This window comes from Pleurodeles waltl, chromosome 12, assembly GCF_031143425.1.
Source record: "Pleurodeles waltl isolate 20211129_DDA chromosome 12, aPleWal1.hap1.20221129, whole genome shotgun sequence".
In the NCBI taxonomy this organism is placed as follows: Eukaryota; Metazoa; Chordata; class Amphibia; order Caudata; family Salamandridae; genus Pleurodeles; species Pleurodeles waltl.
Window position 1 is genome coordinate 115,153,789 of NC_090451.1, and position 13,859 is coordinate 115,167,647.

The following is a 13,859-nucleotide window of genomic DNA, read 5'->3' on the forward strand; positions in this document are numbered from 1 at the left end:
GTTGCTTTAAGAACCGAAAAGCCAACCGTGTTGAGTGTGCATACAGCGGGACACGGAGACTTGGGAGACTTTCATCTACGTGTTTTGCTATGGATATGCAATTGTTACTATGTGCAGAATTATGCGCAGCAATTCTTGTAAAGGTCTCTGCGTTGTAAGTCTCTAGGCGCTGCATAATATGCAAAATAAACACGTGTGTTAATGTACGCACTATTGTACTGCGTACATAGTATCACTAATTTATCAAGACTTGTTTCATTGTAACTGAGGATGGGTTCACAGTCTGAACATGACTGTAGAAACATTGTTACTTTTTAGACAATATAAACCTTGCAACACTTTTGTTACCGTCGGTTTTTCTAAATAATTTTAAAGGGCAATTCTTTTTATAAATCCATTACATTGTGCAATATAAATATGATGACTTTTTTTTTCTAAAAACAGCGAAGGGGGCACCCGGATTTGAACCAGGGACCTCTTGATCTGCAGTCAAATGCTCTACCACTGAGCTATACCCCCTTTCAAATTTGCTGAATGACTGGCTCTATTAGACACTGATGAGAGTCACACTCCCAATGTTTTGGGCTGTCTCTTGGGCAGGCTGCTGGTTCGCTAGAGCGAGGCAGTGGCTTAGCCTTGCTGCTGATCCCGGGTAGCGGCACTGTACATAGATAATTGCGAAATACATTTATTTAAAGTGTCGAAAGGCACCTGCGTGTTCAGTACACAGGGAGCTCCTCGAAGTATGGCTACTGGAGAAGGACTATTCGTGGCTGAATATGAAATATTATATTGTGTTGGCTCCTATCTAGCGCTATCCCGCAGTACCACGTCGAGGCGCTCAGCAGTGCTTCGGTGGGATCCGTACGATAACATGTAACCTGGGAGAATTTAGAATGTATACGAATTTACTGATTAATCGTGCTGCATAGTTATCATTAGTGCTTAATTTGTAAATAAAAACGTGCAGGTGCCCGAAGCAGTGGCGTAGCGTGGGTTGTCAGCACCCAGGGCAAGGCAAGTCATTTGCGCCCCCTAACCTGTGGATTTTAGCACTGGAGTCTCTTCCAAGATGTTGCGCCCGGTGCGGCCGCCCGCCCCGCCCACGCTCCCACGCTCCCACGCTCCGCCACTGGCCCGAAGCCCTCCTTTTAAACTCGCGGCTGCTGCAGTTAAATGTGGAAACACAGAATACTGAGGCAGCGTAAACCTTAAAACTTAAAGCCACTCCCTGCCCCTTCAGCGCACTCTAGCAGCTTCCTGCTTTCTCCCATTGTGACGTTTATTCGTTTTTCCCTTCCTCCGTCTTTCCCATAGGTGTCTGTTCCTCGCAGCAAATGCTTGAGGCAGAAGAATAAGCCCTGTCACGCAAAAAATAAGTGCCGGTGCTCAGCACCGGAAACAACAAGCACAAATTAAGCACTGGTTATCATGCGCTTTGTGAACGATGGGGTATATTTACCCCTTGCCTCACCCTATTGTCATTTTTTTTAACGTTAAGGCGGCCTTTTCCATGCGCCAGATTTACAAAGTGACGCAATGCTTGCTTTGCGCCGTTTTGCAACCCCTTGAGCCACGATTATGCCTGCGTCAGGCATAATGTATGCATGGGGGGCGTTCCAATGCAGGGAGGTCTGAAAAAATAGTGCATGAAATTTACAAAATTTCACTTGGCCATTTTTTCTGTTATTTTAACGCCTGCCAAAGGCAGGCATTAAAATGATTCAGCCATAGTAACTTGTGGGCCTCTCTGTGCTTTGCTGCGCTAGAGTCAACATTTTTGACACTAGTGCAGCAAAGCACCACAATAGCATAAAAAATGTTGACGCTATTGACTGCCATGGTGCAATGTATTATAAATATGGCGCAACCATGGCGTTGCTAGGTGGCGGTAGGGGAACAAAAGAAATGTGATCCATCGGGACCGATGCACCATTTCTTGTAAATCTGCCCCAATATCTTTGCAGATTACTGTGTATCTTAGTTACTAATATCAAGTATACTTCTCACTATGTACCACCCTTGACATGCAAGGGGCGATCTTTTGGACGGGAACTACGTTTCCCTGTTTTTAATTTTACAAAAATATTTTTTGTCCAAAATATTCTGCCCTTATGTAGTGAAATCTTGTGCTCATATAAAGCGCTCTAATGCCCGTGGGTCAAGTTGGGTCTGTAGAAAACAGCAAAAAAGAAAAGAAAAAAATAGATCCTTTTGCAGTTAACACGCCGGCTTTGGTGTTGGTGGCGCCTGGTGCAACAATCTTTTTTGGCACACCCATTCCTCCCTCGTCCCCACCCGGGCCTCCCATGACTTCTTCCTCAGATTGCGTCACTACCACCAGGAAAAAGTACCCTGCGTCTCTAAATAGCACCTCTCTCACATACATTTCGTTTGTTTTAAAGGGCTGGTTAAGGCTGGCTTTACTAATCCACTCAGCAATTTCCATAGAAGACAGACTGTTCTTCTCAGCAAGCATACTAACCCTCGGCGCTACATTATGGAGAGTCAAAAATTGCCATTAGACAAAACTCCATCTCTCTCACCAGCATGAGCATTAATCACAAGAGTTATCTTGACATTTTGTTTGCCGTCTGAAAGCTGGATGCACAAGGGACCCTGCAGCAGTTGCTTTTAAACCTTAAGTTACAGCTAAACACAGCACCCCCCACTCCAGGACAGCACCCAGTGCAGCCACAGCAGCCGCACCGCACCAAAGCCGACCCTGGCGGTTAAAGCCAAGTTTGAGTTGCCACCATCTGAAGTGAAGGAGTGAGTTTCCTCTACTGTAAAGCCGAGGGGGAGCGACAGACATCTAAAGAAGAAGCAAGTCTTCTCATGAAGGTGCTGAAAGAAATGCGAATGTGTTCGATTGGTTGATCAGCAAATGTAAAGGATGCTCTGGAGCCAGTATAGGCTTTAGTTGATGGAGTCCCTTGAGGCTTCAAGACGACAGCAATCTATTCTGAAAGGTAATGTAAGGGTGTTTCCTGCTGAGTTCTGGAGTGCGTCCTTTTAATGGACCCACACAAAATCTATACACCTGATACAGTACTAAAATATTTATTTTCATAGTACTTGTTACATCCTAAGCACTGAAATGTTTTTCACATTTTGAGGCAGCCTCATTTATGTTGCGTGGCATGCACTTTTAAAATAATTAATTACTAATAGTGTTTTATGTCACAGCCTGGAACTTCATAGCACTATAAATACTTAAGTCACTGTTTCTCACTGCACCAATCAGGATTCATTACTGTGACCCTCTGGAGCACTGCTGCTGGGGGTTAGGGGTACAAGACGACTTCTCGCTTCACAATGCCCCTGGAGTGTTTGAAGGAGGGGAGTGGCTAGGGCATTCAGGGTTTACTGGGTCCAACATTGGTGGTTGAGGCCTTTTACTCCAGATGTCCTGGGCCCGACCTACTATGGATCCTGTTCAACTGGGTCACATACCCCTTCTGCATTTGACTCTCAGTGGTAGCCGTGGTTGAGCAGTCCAAGGCTTCCTCGGGGGAAGTGCTGATACAGGTTAGTGAAGAGACTCATATCTGAAAAAGCACACAGTAATGACAATAAATCAATGTCCAGCCAAATATTTATTTTTACCTTTAAAAGAACTATTTTGTTTCTTACTCTATGCATTCAAAGTATTAATACAACATTTATAAATAATAACACAATCCCTTTGAGGTTGGGGCTCTAGTGTTTCTCTAAGATGTCTTTGTCCCACCTGCTCTTTGTCACATGTTTGGTATTCACTGGTGGCCACATCCAGGGGATGCTCACTAGTAGGTCATACTGAAGAGTCCATTCTAACTCCTTGGAAGTAGTTTAATGTGTCTGTGGTGCCACGGCATATATAGAAGTGGGTTTTGGGGCTCTGTAGGCCCATATCAAGTCTAACCTGCTTCTGCAGCAAGGAAGAATTCAGTGTCGCAACAGGTGACCCAAGCACGAGCACTCACCTTGCTCCAGTCCTACTCAATCGAGTCCGACTGAACTAGGTAGGCACAGAAGCACCCAGCAGGTGTGGGCTCTCCAAGAGCTTGCACAACCATCTCCAGCAGTGGTCAGAGTTGCTCTGGCACTTCCTTCTCACAGGTGAGTTCAGCACATCCCACCAGGGGGTGAGGGTTGTTCCTGGTGCTTTTAATCTGTCCCCAGTGGGTTGATGCAGTCACAGCCTCCTCCACTGTCCACGGGTCAGCTCAATGCTTGATCTCAACCCACAGGTTGCACTTCAATTTTCGGTAGCCTGCCCTCACACAAAGGACTGCCACACCCCCTAGTGGGACCCTGGCAGACAGGATTGAACTGAAAGGGGGCCTTGTGCACTTCTAAGCCACTCTTTGAAGTCTCCCCCACTTCAAAGGCACATTTGGGTATTTAAACAGGGGCTCTGCCCCTACCAACTCAGACACTTCCTGGTGTTATAAGGGTGTAAGAGTGCCGATCAGCTGGGCGAACCTCATTGTGTCACTGACCAGGTCACTGGGACCAGCCCAGGTGACTGACCCTATCAGTGTGAGGCAGTGATGTAACTGATTCTTCTAAAGAAACCCAGAAATAGCAGAGGTGCTGTCCAAGTGAGGCAATGACGTCACAGAGAGGAAATGGAGTAACTGATCTTGCCACCAAGTTGTTGTAAGATTAGTGTCAGTGAAAGGCAATTACACCACTTAGCCTATCCATAAGAAGCAGTGATGTCACTATGAATCAGAAACAACGACGTCACTGAACCTGTCAAAGACAGTCAGTAATGTCATTGTCGCTAAGTGTCAGTTCAGTCAATGACCTTGTCTCTCGGAAGAAAGGATGTCACTTTGTTGTTTTTGGTCCAGTGACTGAAAACCAGCGACGTGAGTGGCCTTGCCACACTGTGGGGCACCGAGGGTCGTCCCACTGGCTCGGTCCCTGAGAGAGAGTAGTGCTACTTACCTCACCACTAAGATTCAGTGATTTTACTGACACCCTTGCTGCAATGCAGTGATGTCTGTCACTAGCAAACGATGCTGCAATTGCCATTTGTTTCTTGTTGCTTGAGAGGCAGAAATGCCAACTGATCTTATCACTATCAGGCACTGTTGGAGCAATCACTAGCATTTCACTGCTGAATTCATCCCTTAAAGATATTAATACCTTGCCCAGCAATATAGAACGGGATTTTATCAGTGAAAATATTTCAGGAATTATTCAAAGATGACCTGCATATCCGTGCTCACTTGCACAGGCACTGTGTATAAACCAGTCCTTTCTGTTACAGTTGGCTCGTTGGTCTAGGGGTATGATTCTCGCTTTGGGTGCGAGAGGTCCCGGGTTCAAATCCCGGACGAGCCCTCTTTATAGAAATAAATTCTGTTTTTTTTTCAGTAGTGCACGTTTCCACAAATGTAAAAATGGACAAAACTACTGAAAAAAAACAGAATTTATTTCTATAAGGAGGGCGACTTTGTGTATAAAATACTTTAATATTATGCAACCATGTTTATTATCCCATAAATCACCTAGTTGTATGAGGCTGAGCAATGTAAATGATTTGCGTAACTTCTTCAGACGTTGTTATGAAACGTTTTGTCTTGTTTGTTTCTTAGCTTTAATTTAATAATTTCACTATTAGTCACCGATATCAGTGGCCATTCATTCCCATGCAGTGCTGTGTGAATCGTGTAAATACGCTATTTACTATCAAATCATTAACATTTGTAAAGCGCGCTACTCACCCGTGCGGGTCTCAAGGCGCTATGCGGGTCTCAAGGCGCTAGGCGCTATGGTCCAAAGTACAGAACACATTAATTCGAGTTCATAGTATTTATTGTGCTTTTTATTATCCGAAATGAGACGCGTCCACGGATTTATGCCTTTAGTTAGAACCAAGAAGTAATTGTTTCCGCATAACATGGGTTTAATAAGCTCAGAGTATTCGGCTTCAGAGGCCGGCTACTTAAACGTCACTGTTAGTTGTGCACGTGGCAGAGATACTTACTTCTGCGAAAACATGCACTGTAAAATACAAATTTTATGACAAGACCGGAGGCTCCTATTATGCTTTCTTTTCCTGCTTTATTTCAAACAGCAGCCAAGAAGAAAAGCACGAATCCCAGGGGATTGCAAACAAGCAACCAATGGGATAACAGAAACTAAGATCATCAACCAATCAATGCAGAGCATCACATAAGGTATACCTATCCTGACTGCAGGCAGCCCTCTTTTCTTGCTGCTCGCAGTCAAGATAAGTATACCCTTCATTGCCCCTTATATCACCTGTTATTTCCTTGTATTTATATTATATTATATGTTCATTTATTATCGTGTTAAAACTCTTGTTGTATCGTTTCTTGTGAATATTTGTAATACTTGGTAGTTTGACACTTCAACACGTCTTTTTTCTCAAATTCCGTTTGTCAGAGGCGCATCGCCGCGAACGTTCTATCCTGAACGCCGGCTGACGCGACCTCTACTCTGACAGCTGGCTTCAGTCCAACACATTCCTTTCACCACAGAGCCTCGCTGGGTGAAAGCTTTGACAGCTCTATTGATTTTTTCTGCCGCTTCACTGCCATTCTTCGTTCCGGTTCTAAAGACGGCAGTAATTCTTCTCAAGAGTTCCTCGCATATTTGTTCGGTGAGTCACAGGTCATTAACCTGAAAGCTTGTGTTTTCAAATTTAACCCTTTTAAACACCGTTTTTTCTCTCTTTGTCATAGCTATGGATTTTTCAGACTACTTTAATTCTAATGAAGACTCTCAAGAAGACTTCTCCTATAATTTAAATAGCTTCATTCAATCCTCTGTCAAGAAAGCAGTTTCTGCTTCTATGGACAAAATTTCTAAACAAATTCAGTCCACTATGTCCTCATGTCTATCTCAATCGCAAATGGCCCATTCTGCGGGGGAAAGCAGAAAGCGCAAAGCCCCGGAGGCTTCTCAAAGTCAGTCTAATGACTTGTCTGCGCTTATGGTTGGTGAGTCAAACTCACACGGGATAGAGGACGAAGTCCCTCAAAGGCCTCCCAGTTTGGAGGGGAATAAAAATTTGGGTCAAAAATGTAAAAGTAAGTCAAAAAATGTCCCCAAGACCCAAAAAATTGTGATTGAGGATATTAAAGATACCGATGACGATGCTGACTCTATTGTCTCCTCGTCAGACATTGAGGACGATAATTACTCTAATTTTTGGATCGGACCTCTTCCTAAAAAATCCAAATTAGCTTCATCTAGCCAATCCCATCCCCCCCTCTTAGATTCTGACGGCAACCCCATGTTTGATCCTGGACTAATCCACCATCCTAATTCGACAGAATGGGTTCCCTCCGATCATGTAGCAAAATATATTTTAGCTAAATTGCCACTTCCTCTAGACAAACAAGTTCGTTCAAGACTACGAGCTGAATGTCCCAGACCTTCCCTCCCACTACACATTACCGATACCCCTGCCATAGACCCGTCCCTCCTAACATTCTTCTCCAACTTTGGCAAGGACCCACGCAAAGGGGTGGACAGAGCATGGGCTCTATGTCAAGATAAAGTACTGGATCTGGTCGGGCCGTTATCCCGCATTTTTGATCTAGCTGAATCAGCTAGAGCCAATGATGAGTCTATCGACCCAGAAGAACTCTCTCTCTGGACTCAGAGAGCTTTTTGCTTGCTGGGTAATGCCAACTCAGCCATGACGCATGAACGCCGTAAAGGTCTGCTGCTTAAGCTTGACCCTAAACTTGCAAATTTGGCGTCTAAAGATCCAGGAGCCAAAGCCGATGGCTTACTGTTCGGGGACAATTTCATAAAGGAACTAAGCAAATATGTTACCACTTTTGCTTCAATTAACAAAGCCCAACAATCACTTAAAAAGGTTTTTAATTCTCGGGTTTTTGTCAGGGCCGGTAGAGGCAGAAGCCGCTCCACCGGCCGCCCTTCCAGAAACCAAGGCTTCAGAGGTTCATTTGCTTACCAGCAACAACAGCAACAAGACTTTCGTCCCCAGTTCTACCCCCAGCGCTCCAGAGGATACAGAGGGAGGAACCAACGCAGATCCTACAACAATTCAGGTAAACCTTCCTTCTGGCCATCCTTCTGTAGGGGGTCGTCTAAAATTGTTTCTCCACAAATGGATAGAGATTACCTCAGATCCCTGGGTACTCAACACAATCAAAGGTTATTTAATAGAATTTTACGAGAGTCCCTATCAAAACTTTCCGCTGCCCCCTCTCAAATTTTCAAAAGAAATGTCAGACCTAATCTCTGCAGAAATACAAGAGCTTCTTCAAAAACAAGCTATTCAACCGGCATTTCCCCTTCCTTCAGGCTTCATAAGCCCACTGTTTTTAGTAATAAGAAAAAACAAGAAAATCAGACCAGTCATCAATCTCAGACAACTCAATCACTTTGTTGTATACAGACACTTCAAGATGGAAACCATTCTCCAGCTCCGAGATTCCCTACTTCTCAACGACTGGATGGTCCGTCTAGATCTCCAAGACGCATACCTAACAGTTCCAGTTCACTACTCTCACAGAAAGTTCCTTCAATTTCAATGGAATCTCAATACCTATCAATTTACTTGTCTTCCCTTCGGTCTCTCTTCAGCTCCTTGGTGTTTCACAAAGCTAATGAAACCTATAGTAGCTCTTCTTCGATCTCAAGGTTTCAGATTAATAATATACTTAGACGATATTCTTCTAATGCATCAAGACATTTCTATTCTGAAGTCCCAACTCGCTTACACCATCTCCCTTCTTTCAGACCTAGGCTTTCTAGTAAACCAGCAGAAGTCAATATTTACCCCTTCACAAAAGATGGAATTCTTAGGATTCCTGATCAATTCCCCTCAAGGTCTCCTTCAACTCCCGATCTCAAAAATAAAACACATCAAATCCGAGATAACCCTATCTTTACAGCAGACTTCTCTCTCCCTCAGGTCTCTTGCAAGAATTGTAGGTCTTCTTTCTTCTTCAATTCAAGCAATCTTTCCAGGCCCTCTTCACTATCGGGCTCTTCAGAGATTAAAAATTCGTCATCTTCGCAAAGGTCTTGCTTATTCAGATTTCATCCCCCTCGATCTCGAATCCCGTACAGAACTCCAATGGTGGCTGGATCACCTCGAAGCCTGGAACGGCAGGACCATCTTTGCCTCAGTCCCAGATCTTGTGTTAGAATCCGATGCAAGCCTAACAGGTTGGGGCGCAAGGTGTGGTCACATATCGACTGGAGGCACATGGTCTCGACAGGAGTCTTCATTGCACATCAATTATTTAGAGATGCTTGCAGGCTCCTTTGCAATAAGGACTTTCACCAAAAACAAAGTCTCTTGTTCCGTACTCCTTCGTATGGACAATCTTACAGCGGTAAGATATATAAATCACCTTGGCGGTACCAAATCCAAACCACTAGCAGAACTGGCAAAAAGTTTTTGGGATTTCTGCCTTCACAGAAAAATTTCAGTTCAAGCGGAATACTTACCAGGTTCTCTCAACTCAGTCGCAGATTGGTTTTCTCGTCATCTTTCAGACTACAGCGACTGGAAACTTCACTCTTCAGTCTTCAACTCTATCCAACACAAGTGGGGTCCCTTTCACACAGACCTGTTTGCATCCCGTCTGAACACTCAGCTACCTCGTTTCTTCAGCTGGAGACCAGACCCTCATGCGTTAGCGACCGATGCCTTTCTCCAACAGTGGCATTCCGCAACGCACTATGCATTCCCTCCGTTCATAATGATAAACAGAGTCCTCAATCATCTCCGACGACAAAAAGCCACTATAGTCTTAATAGTTCCGTTCTGGCAAGCTCAAGTATGGTTTCCCACTCTCCTGGAGTTAGCCGTCGACTTTCCCGTCCTGCTATCCTCCTTTCCCTCACTACTTCTCAATCCTCAAGGTCTTCCCCACGATCTCATTGTCAACAAAACCCTGTTTCTATCCGCTTGGAAAGTCTCAGGTCTTCATCGTCTTATCCAGGAATTTCACTCGAAGCTTCAGCTTATATCAACAGCTCCTGGGCTCCCGGCACTTCCAAAGCATACAAGTCAGCGTGGTCTATCTGGTCTAGCTGGTGTTTGGGAAAATCATGCGATCCCTTTTCAACAGATCTAACTTTAATAGCTAACTTCCTGGCCTCTCAGGCTAGCGCAGGCAAATCTTACAGAACCATTAATCTTTATAGATCAGCATTGTCGCTACATCTTCCTTTTATAAACGGAAAACCAGTAGGAGAACATCCTATGATTTGTCGTTTATTAAGAGGAGTGAAATTTTCCAATCCACCAATTCCCAAATACTCCACCATATGGGACGTCAACCTAGTCCTTCAAATGTTTATCTCTTGGCAAGATAATGAATCCTTACCTCTGAAAATGCTTTCAGCCAAATTAACAATGTTACTGTGTCTTGTCTCTATAAAACGTTTGTCAGATGTAAGAGCCTTAGATATCTCGGCTCGTCAATTCACTCCGTCTGGTATTCTATTCAATGTGTCCCGTCGTACTAAAACCAATATTACCTCTGTGTTTTATCCCTTTTTTCCAAATCAACCAAAACTCTGTGTAGGAAACTGTTTAAAAGTTTATGAACAAAAAACGGCCGATCTTAGAACATCTTCTGCTTCCCAACTTTTAATCTCCTTTAGGAAACCTTATAAACCGGTTTCTTCTCCTACCTTGGCTCGTTGGGTCAAATGGGTAATGTCACTAGCGGGCATTGATACTTCAAAATTTGGCGCCCATTCTGCTAGAGGTGCCATGGCATCAAAAGCCTTTTGGGCTGGCTCAAGATTGGAGGATATTCTAAGATCGGCAGATTGGTCTAATGATTCTACCTTTCGTACATTTTATTGTAAACCTGTTAATTCAGCAACTTCTATTGTAATTGACATGCTTTAAACAAGCATAATAGGAGCCTCCGGTCTTGTCATAAAATGTAGATTTTCCAAGTAGTTTATGATGGAAAGTCTTAATTTTATTAAAGACACGGAGGCGAGTATTATCCCACCACTTATTGTACTAATCTTGTTATCTCCCTCCCTTTCTAGCCAATACCAACGCTTCAGCATCCTCCTCAACTTAAGTCAGCGGATGCCTTTCCTTCACGAGGATCTCATTCACCACGTCTTTCACGAAGCTCGGATCTGTACACCCAGCATCTGGTTAAACCATACATTGTTCCTAATTTGGACAGAATTCAAGACTTTTTTGCTCTAATTCTAGCAATATGTTTGATCTGTTGTATAGTACCTTTGTTTAAATCTGTTTCTTGACTGTCTCGCAAACGAAAAGAGGGCTGCCTGCAGTCAGGATAGGTATACCTTATGTGATGCTCTGCATTGATTGGTTGATGATCTTAGTTTCTGTTATCCCATTGGTTGCTTGTTTGCAATCCCCTGGGATTCGTGCTTTTCTTCTTGGCTGCTGTTTGAAATAAAGCAGGAAAAGAAAGCATAATACTCGCCTCCGTGTCTTTAATAAAATTAAGACTTTCCATCATAAACTACTTGGAAAATCTACATTTATCATGATTGTGCTCGTCCTAAGACAGTTTCCGAAGCAGCGTGAAAATAACCTTTGAAAGTGTTGAGACCACGTACGTAAGTAGTATAAAAGAAACGCAAGCGCCAGAGACCGCAGGCTGACATAACAAGCATTGGCAAAACCAAAAGCTCTCGCTTTTGCAAGAGCTATTAGCTTTGTCAATGTGTTATAACAATGTTGCACAAAAGCGTAGTTAGCCAGGAGCATAGCCAAATCCTGGGGGGAGATAGGCTCAAAATCCCTCAGAACTGGGTCAGTAGACAGTGCATCAGCTGGGGGGGTGAGGGTCTATTGTTAAGCCCTGGTTAGAAAATTGGTCGTAGCTAGGACCCCAACTTAAAAAGAGTAATCAGTGCATTAAACTGATTCACGTCCTATATTTTAAAAATATTGGGCTCACAAACTTTTATCTCCTGCCAAAAGAAAGAGAAGGTGATCTAAAATGATATCTACATTAGTAAATTTATTCTCTAGCTCACGAATATAGTGACCATCATTTAACATTTTTGCCCTCATTAATTCTGAAACTCTCCAAGGTGGATTAATCCTAATTCATATTTTCATGACAGTGTCACATAAATATTTATCCGACTACTCAGTAAGTAGGGAGAAGAATCATCTTCCCCTCTTTAAGGGAGAGAATGCATTATAGATGGCTTAATTGACAGATATGTTCATCAACCGGCTTAGTTTTTTCTATAAATTGGTAATTCATTACATTTTTAACCTCTCTCATCTGCCGGCTTGCTAATTTCTATAAATTGTTCATTCATTAAATTTTTTACCTAGACCCTACTACTGACTTTTCAATCTGTAGTACATTTACTCCTGAATACATAATAATCTCAGTGCTAGCGAATTGAAACAGTAGTATGTCACTTCCTGCTACAAGTGCATTGTAGACAATAACTTGGCCTTGGACAGGTCTTCAGATATCAATTTACCCTGCATGTTTTTTCTGTGTGGCACTTGAGAAAGCTCTCCATATCTGGAGTCCAGGGCCATCCCTAGAGCTGTGTGCCTGGTGAGGTAGCACTGGGGGCTGACTTGGTGGGGGGCACTGACCTCAGCAGAGGTGCTGTGTTGAGCAATAACATACAATTTAAAAGCAGGAGTGGGCAGAGTTCACAGAGTTGTACACCGCAGGATTTCATGGAGTTGTTTAAGAACTTCGCAATATTTTGCATAGTTCCACCCACTCCTAGATATATGAGACCTAGTGAGATTGGGGATTGTGCGCTTCTCGGATTTGTCTGACCTCTCGGATTTAAAGGGGGTGTACAACCACTGGACTGCAGTCAGCGCCTTTGTATGCACCCGGGAGAACATTGCATGCACTTGTGCACTTGTGGGAGCTGCCACACTGTAAGCAGTGCTAGGTGCAGTGGGGAGTTGTACACATGAGGAGAGCATGTGTGGGGTAAACCATCCCTTTTCGGCAAACACCCCAGCCCGTGCTGATTGCCGGAGCTCTGGCCGATGACCACACCAAGCCCTGCACGCTTACTCACATGGCAGAGGAGCACCAGGTGGGATGACAAGGTCAAGGTGGCAAGCAGCTCTTCAGGGCACAGCAGGTCAGTGCCTGGCAGGGCTTCTACTGATCACAGCCGGTGCAAAGGCAGCACCACATTAAGGAAGACAGCAAGGAGGTCGAGTACTCAAGCTACAACAGCCTCTACGACACCACCTCCCACCTCCAACTCTGCAATTAATATATCAGTGGAAATAAACGTACTTCAATAAGGTCTGGGTTGATGTCTAAGAAAGTAATGTAACCTGTCCATAAAGTGAGTCTTAAGAGAAACTGAGTGGCCTGACTTTGTAAAACTATTAAACTAAGTTGCCCTGCTAATGCTAACAGCTGAACACAAGTGGAATCCCACAATCGTCAGGTTGGAGGAACAATACGAGGAAGGGCACATCAAGGCCCTAGCAACAATTCGTACATATTGCATATCTCTGACAGTTGTGGGTCTCCACCTGCTTCCAGAACACCCATATTAACTTTAAGATGCATTTTTTAATTATTGAAAATTGATGCAGCAACAAGCAGAACTAACATGCAGGCCTTAGATGAAACGAAATGCTGTCAAATTTACACTTAATGGGCTTGAGTAACTGAAGCAACATTTTCTGCAAAGCTGACCTACGTTAGGAATGTGAAATGTATTTTCTGAAAACAATGACTTAATGTAAAATAAGTTAGTTTTGACCTTCCCTAGGCATATTTTTCATAGAATACAATACTGCATTACAATGTTTTAGTATACCACAGCAAACTGTTACAAATTATACAAAGACCTAGTAAAGATAATCTACAGGTAGATTGTGTTTT

At 43.6% G+C, this 13,859-nt stretch overlaps 1 protein-coding gene and 2 non-coding genes across 3 annotated transcripts; 2 read left to right on the plus strand and 1 right to left on the minus strand.

Annotated features, from left to right (window-relative positions):
• Positions 1 to 447: 447 nt before the first annotated feature.
• Positions 448 to 519, minus strand: TRNAC-GCA (transfer RNA cysteine (anticodon GCA)). The gene has a single exon. It is a non-coding gene; the product is annotated as a tRNA-Cys (tRNA).
• A 4,749-nt stretch (positions 520 to 5,268) lies between these two features.
• Positions 5,269 to 5,340, plus strand: TRNAP-UGG (transfer RNA proline (anticodon UGG)). The gene has a single exon. It is a non-coding gene; the product is annotated as a tRNA-Pro (tRNA).
• A 962-nt stretch (positions 5,341 to 6,302) lies between these two features.
• LOC138268203 (uncharacterized) lies at positions 6,303 to 11,434 on the plus strand. The gene is made up of 3 exons (XM_069217641.1): positions 6,303 to 6,625; positions 6,708 to 8,048; positions 11,026 to 11,434. Exons 2-3 carry the CDS (start codon positions 6,710 to 6,712, stop codon positions 11,058 to 11,060), a joined length of 1,374 nt encoding a protein of 457 aa, XP_069073742.1. The 5' UTR covers positions 6,303 to 6,625; positions 6,708 to 6,709; the 3' UTR covers positions 11,061 to 11,434.
• Positions 11,435 to 13,859: the final 2,425 nt, after the last annotated feature.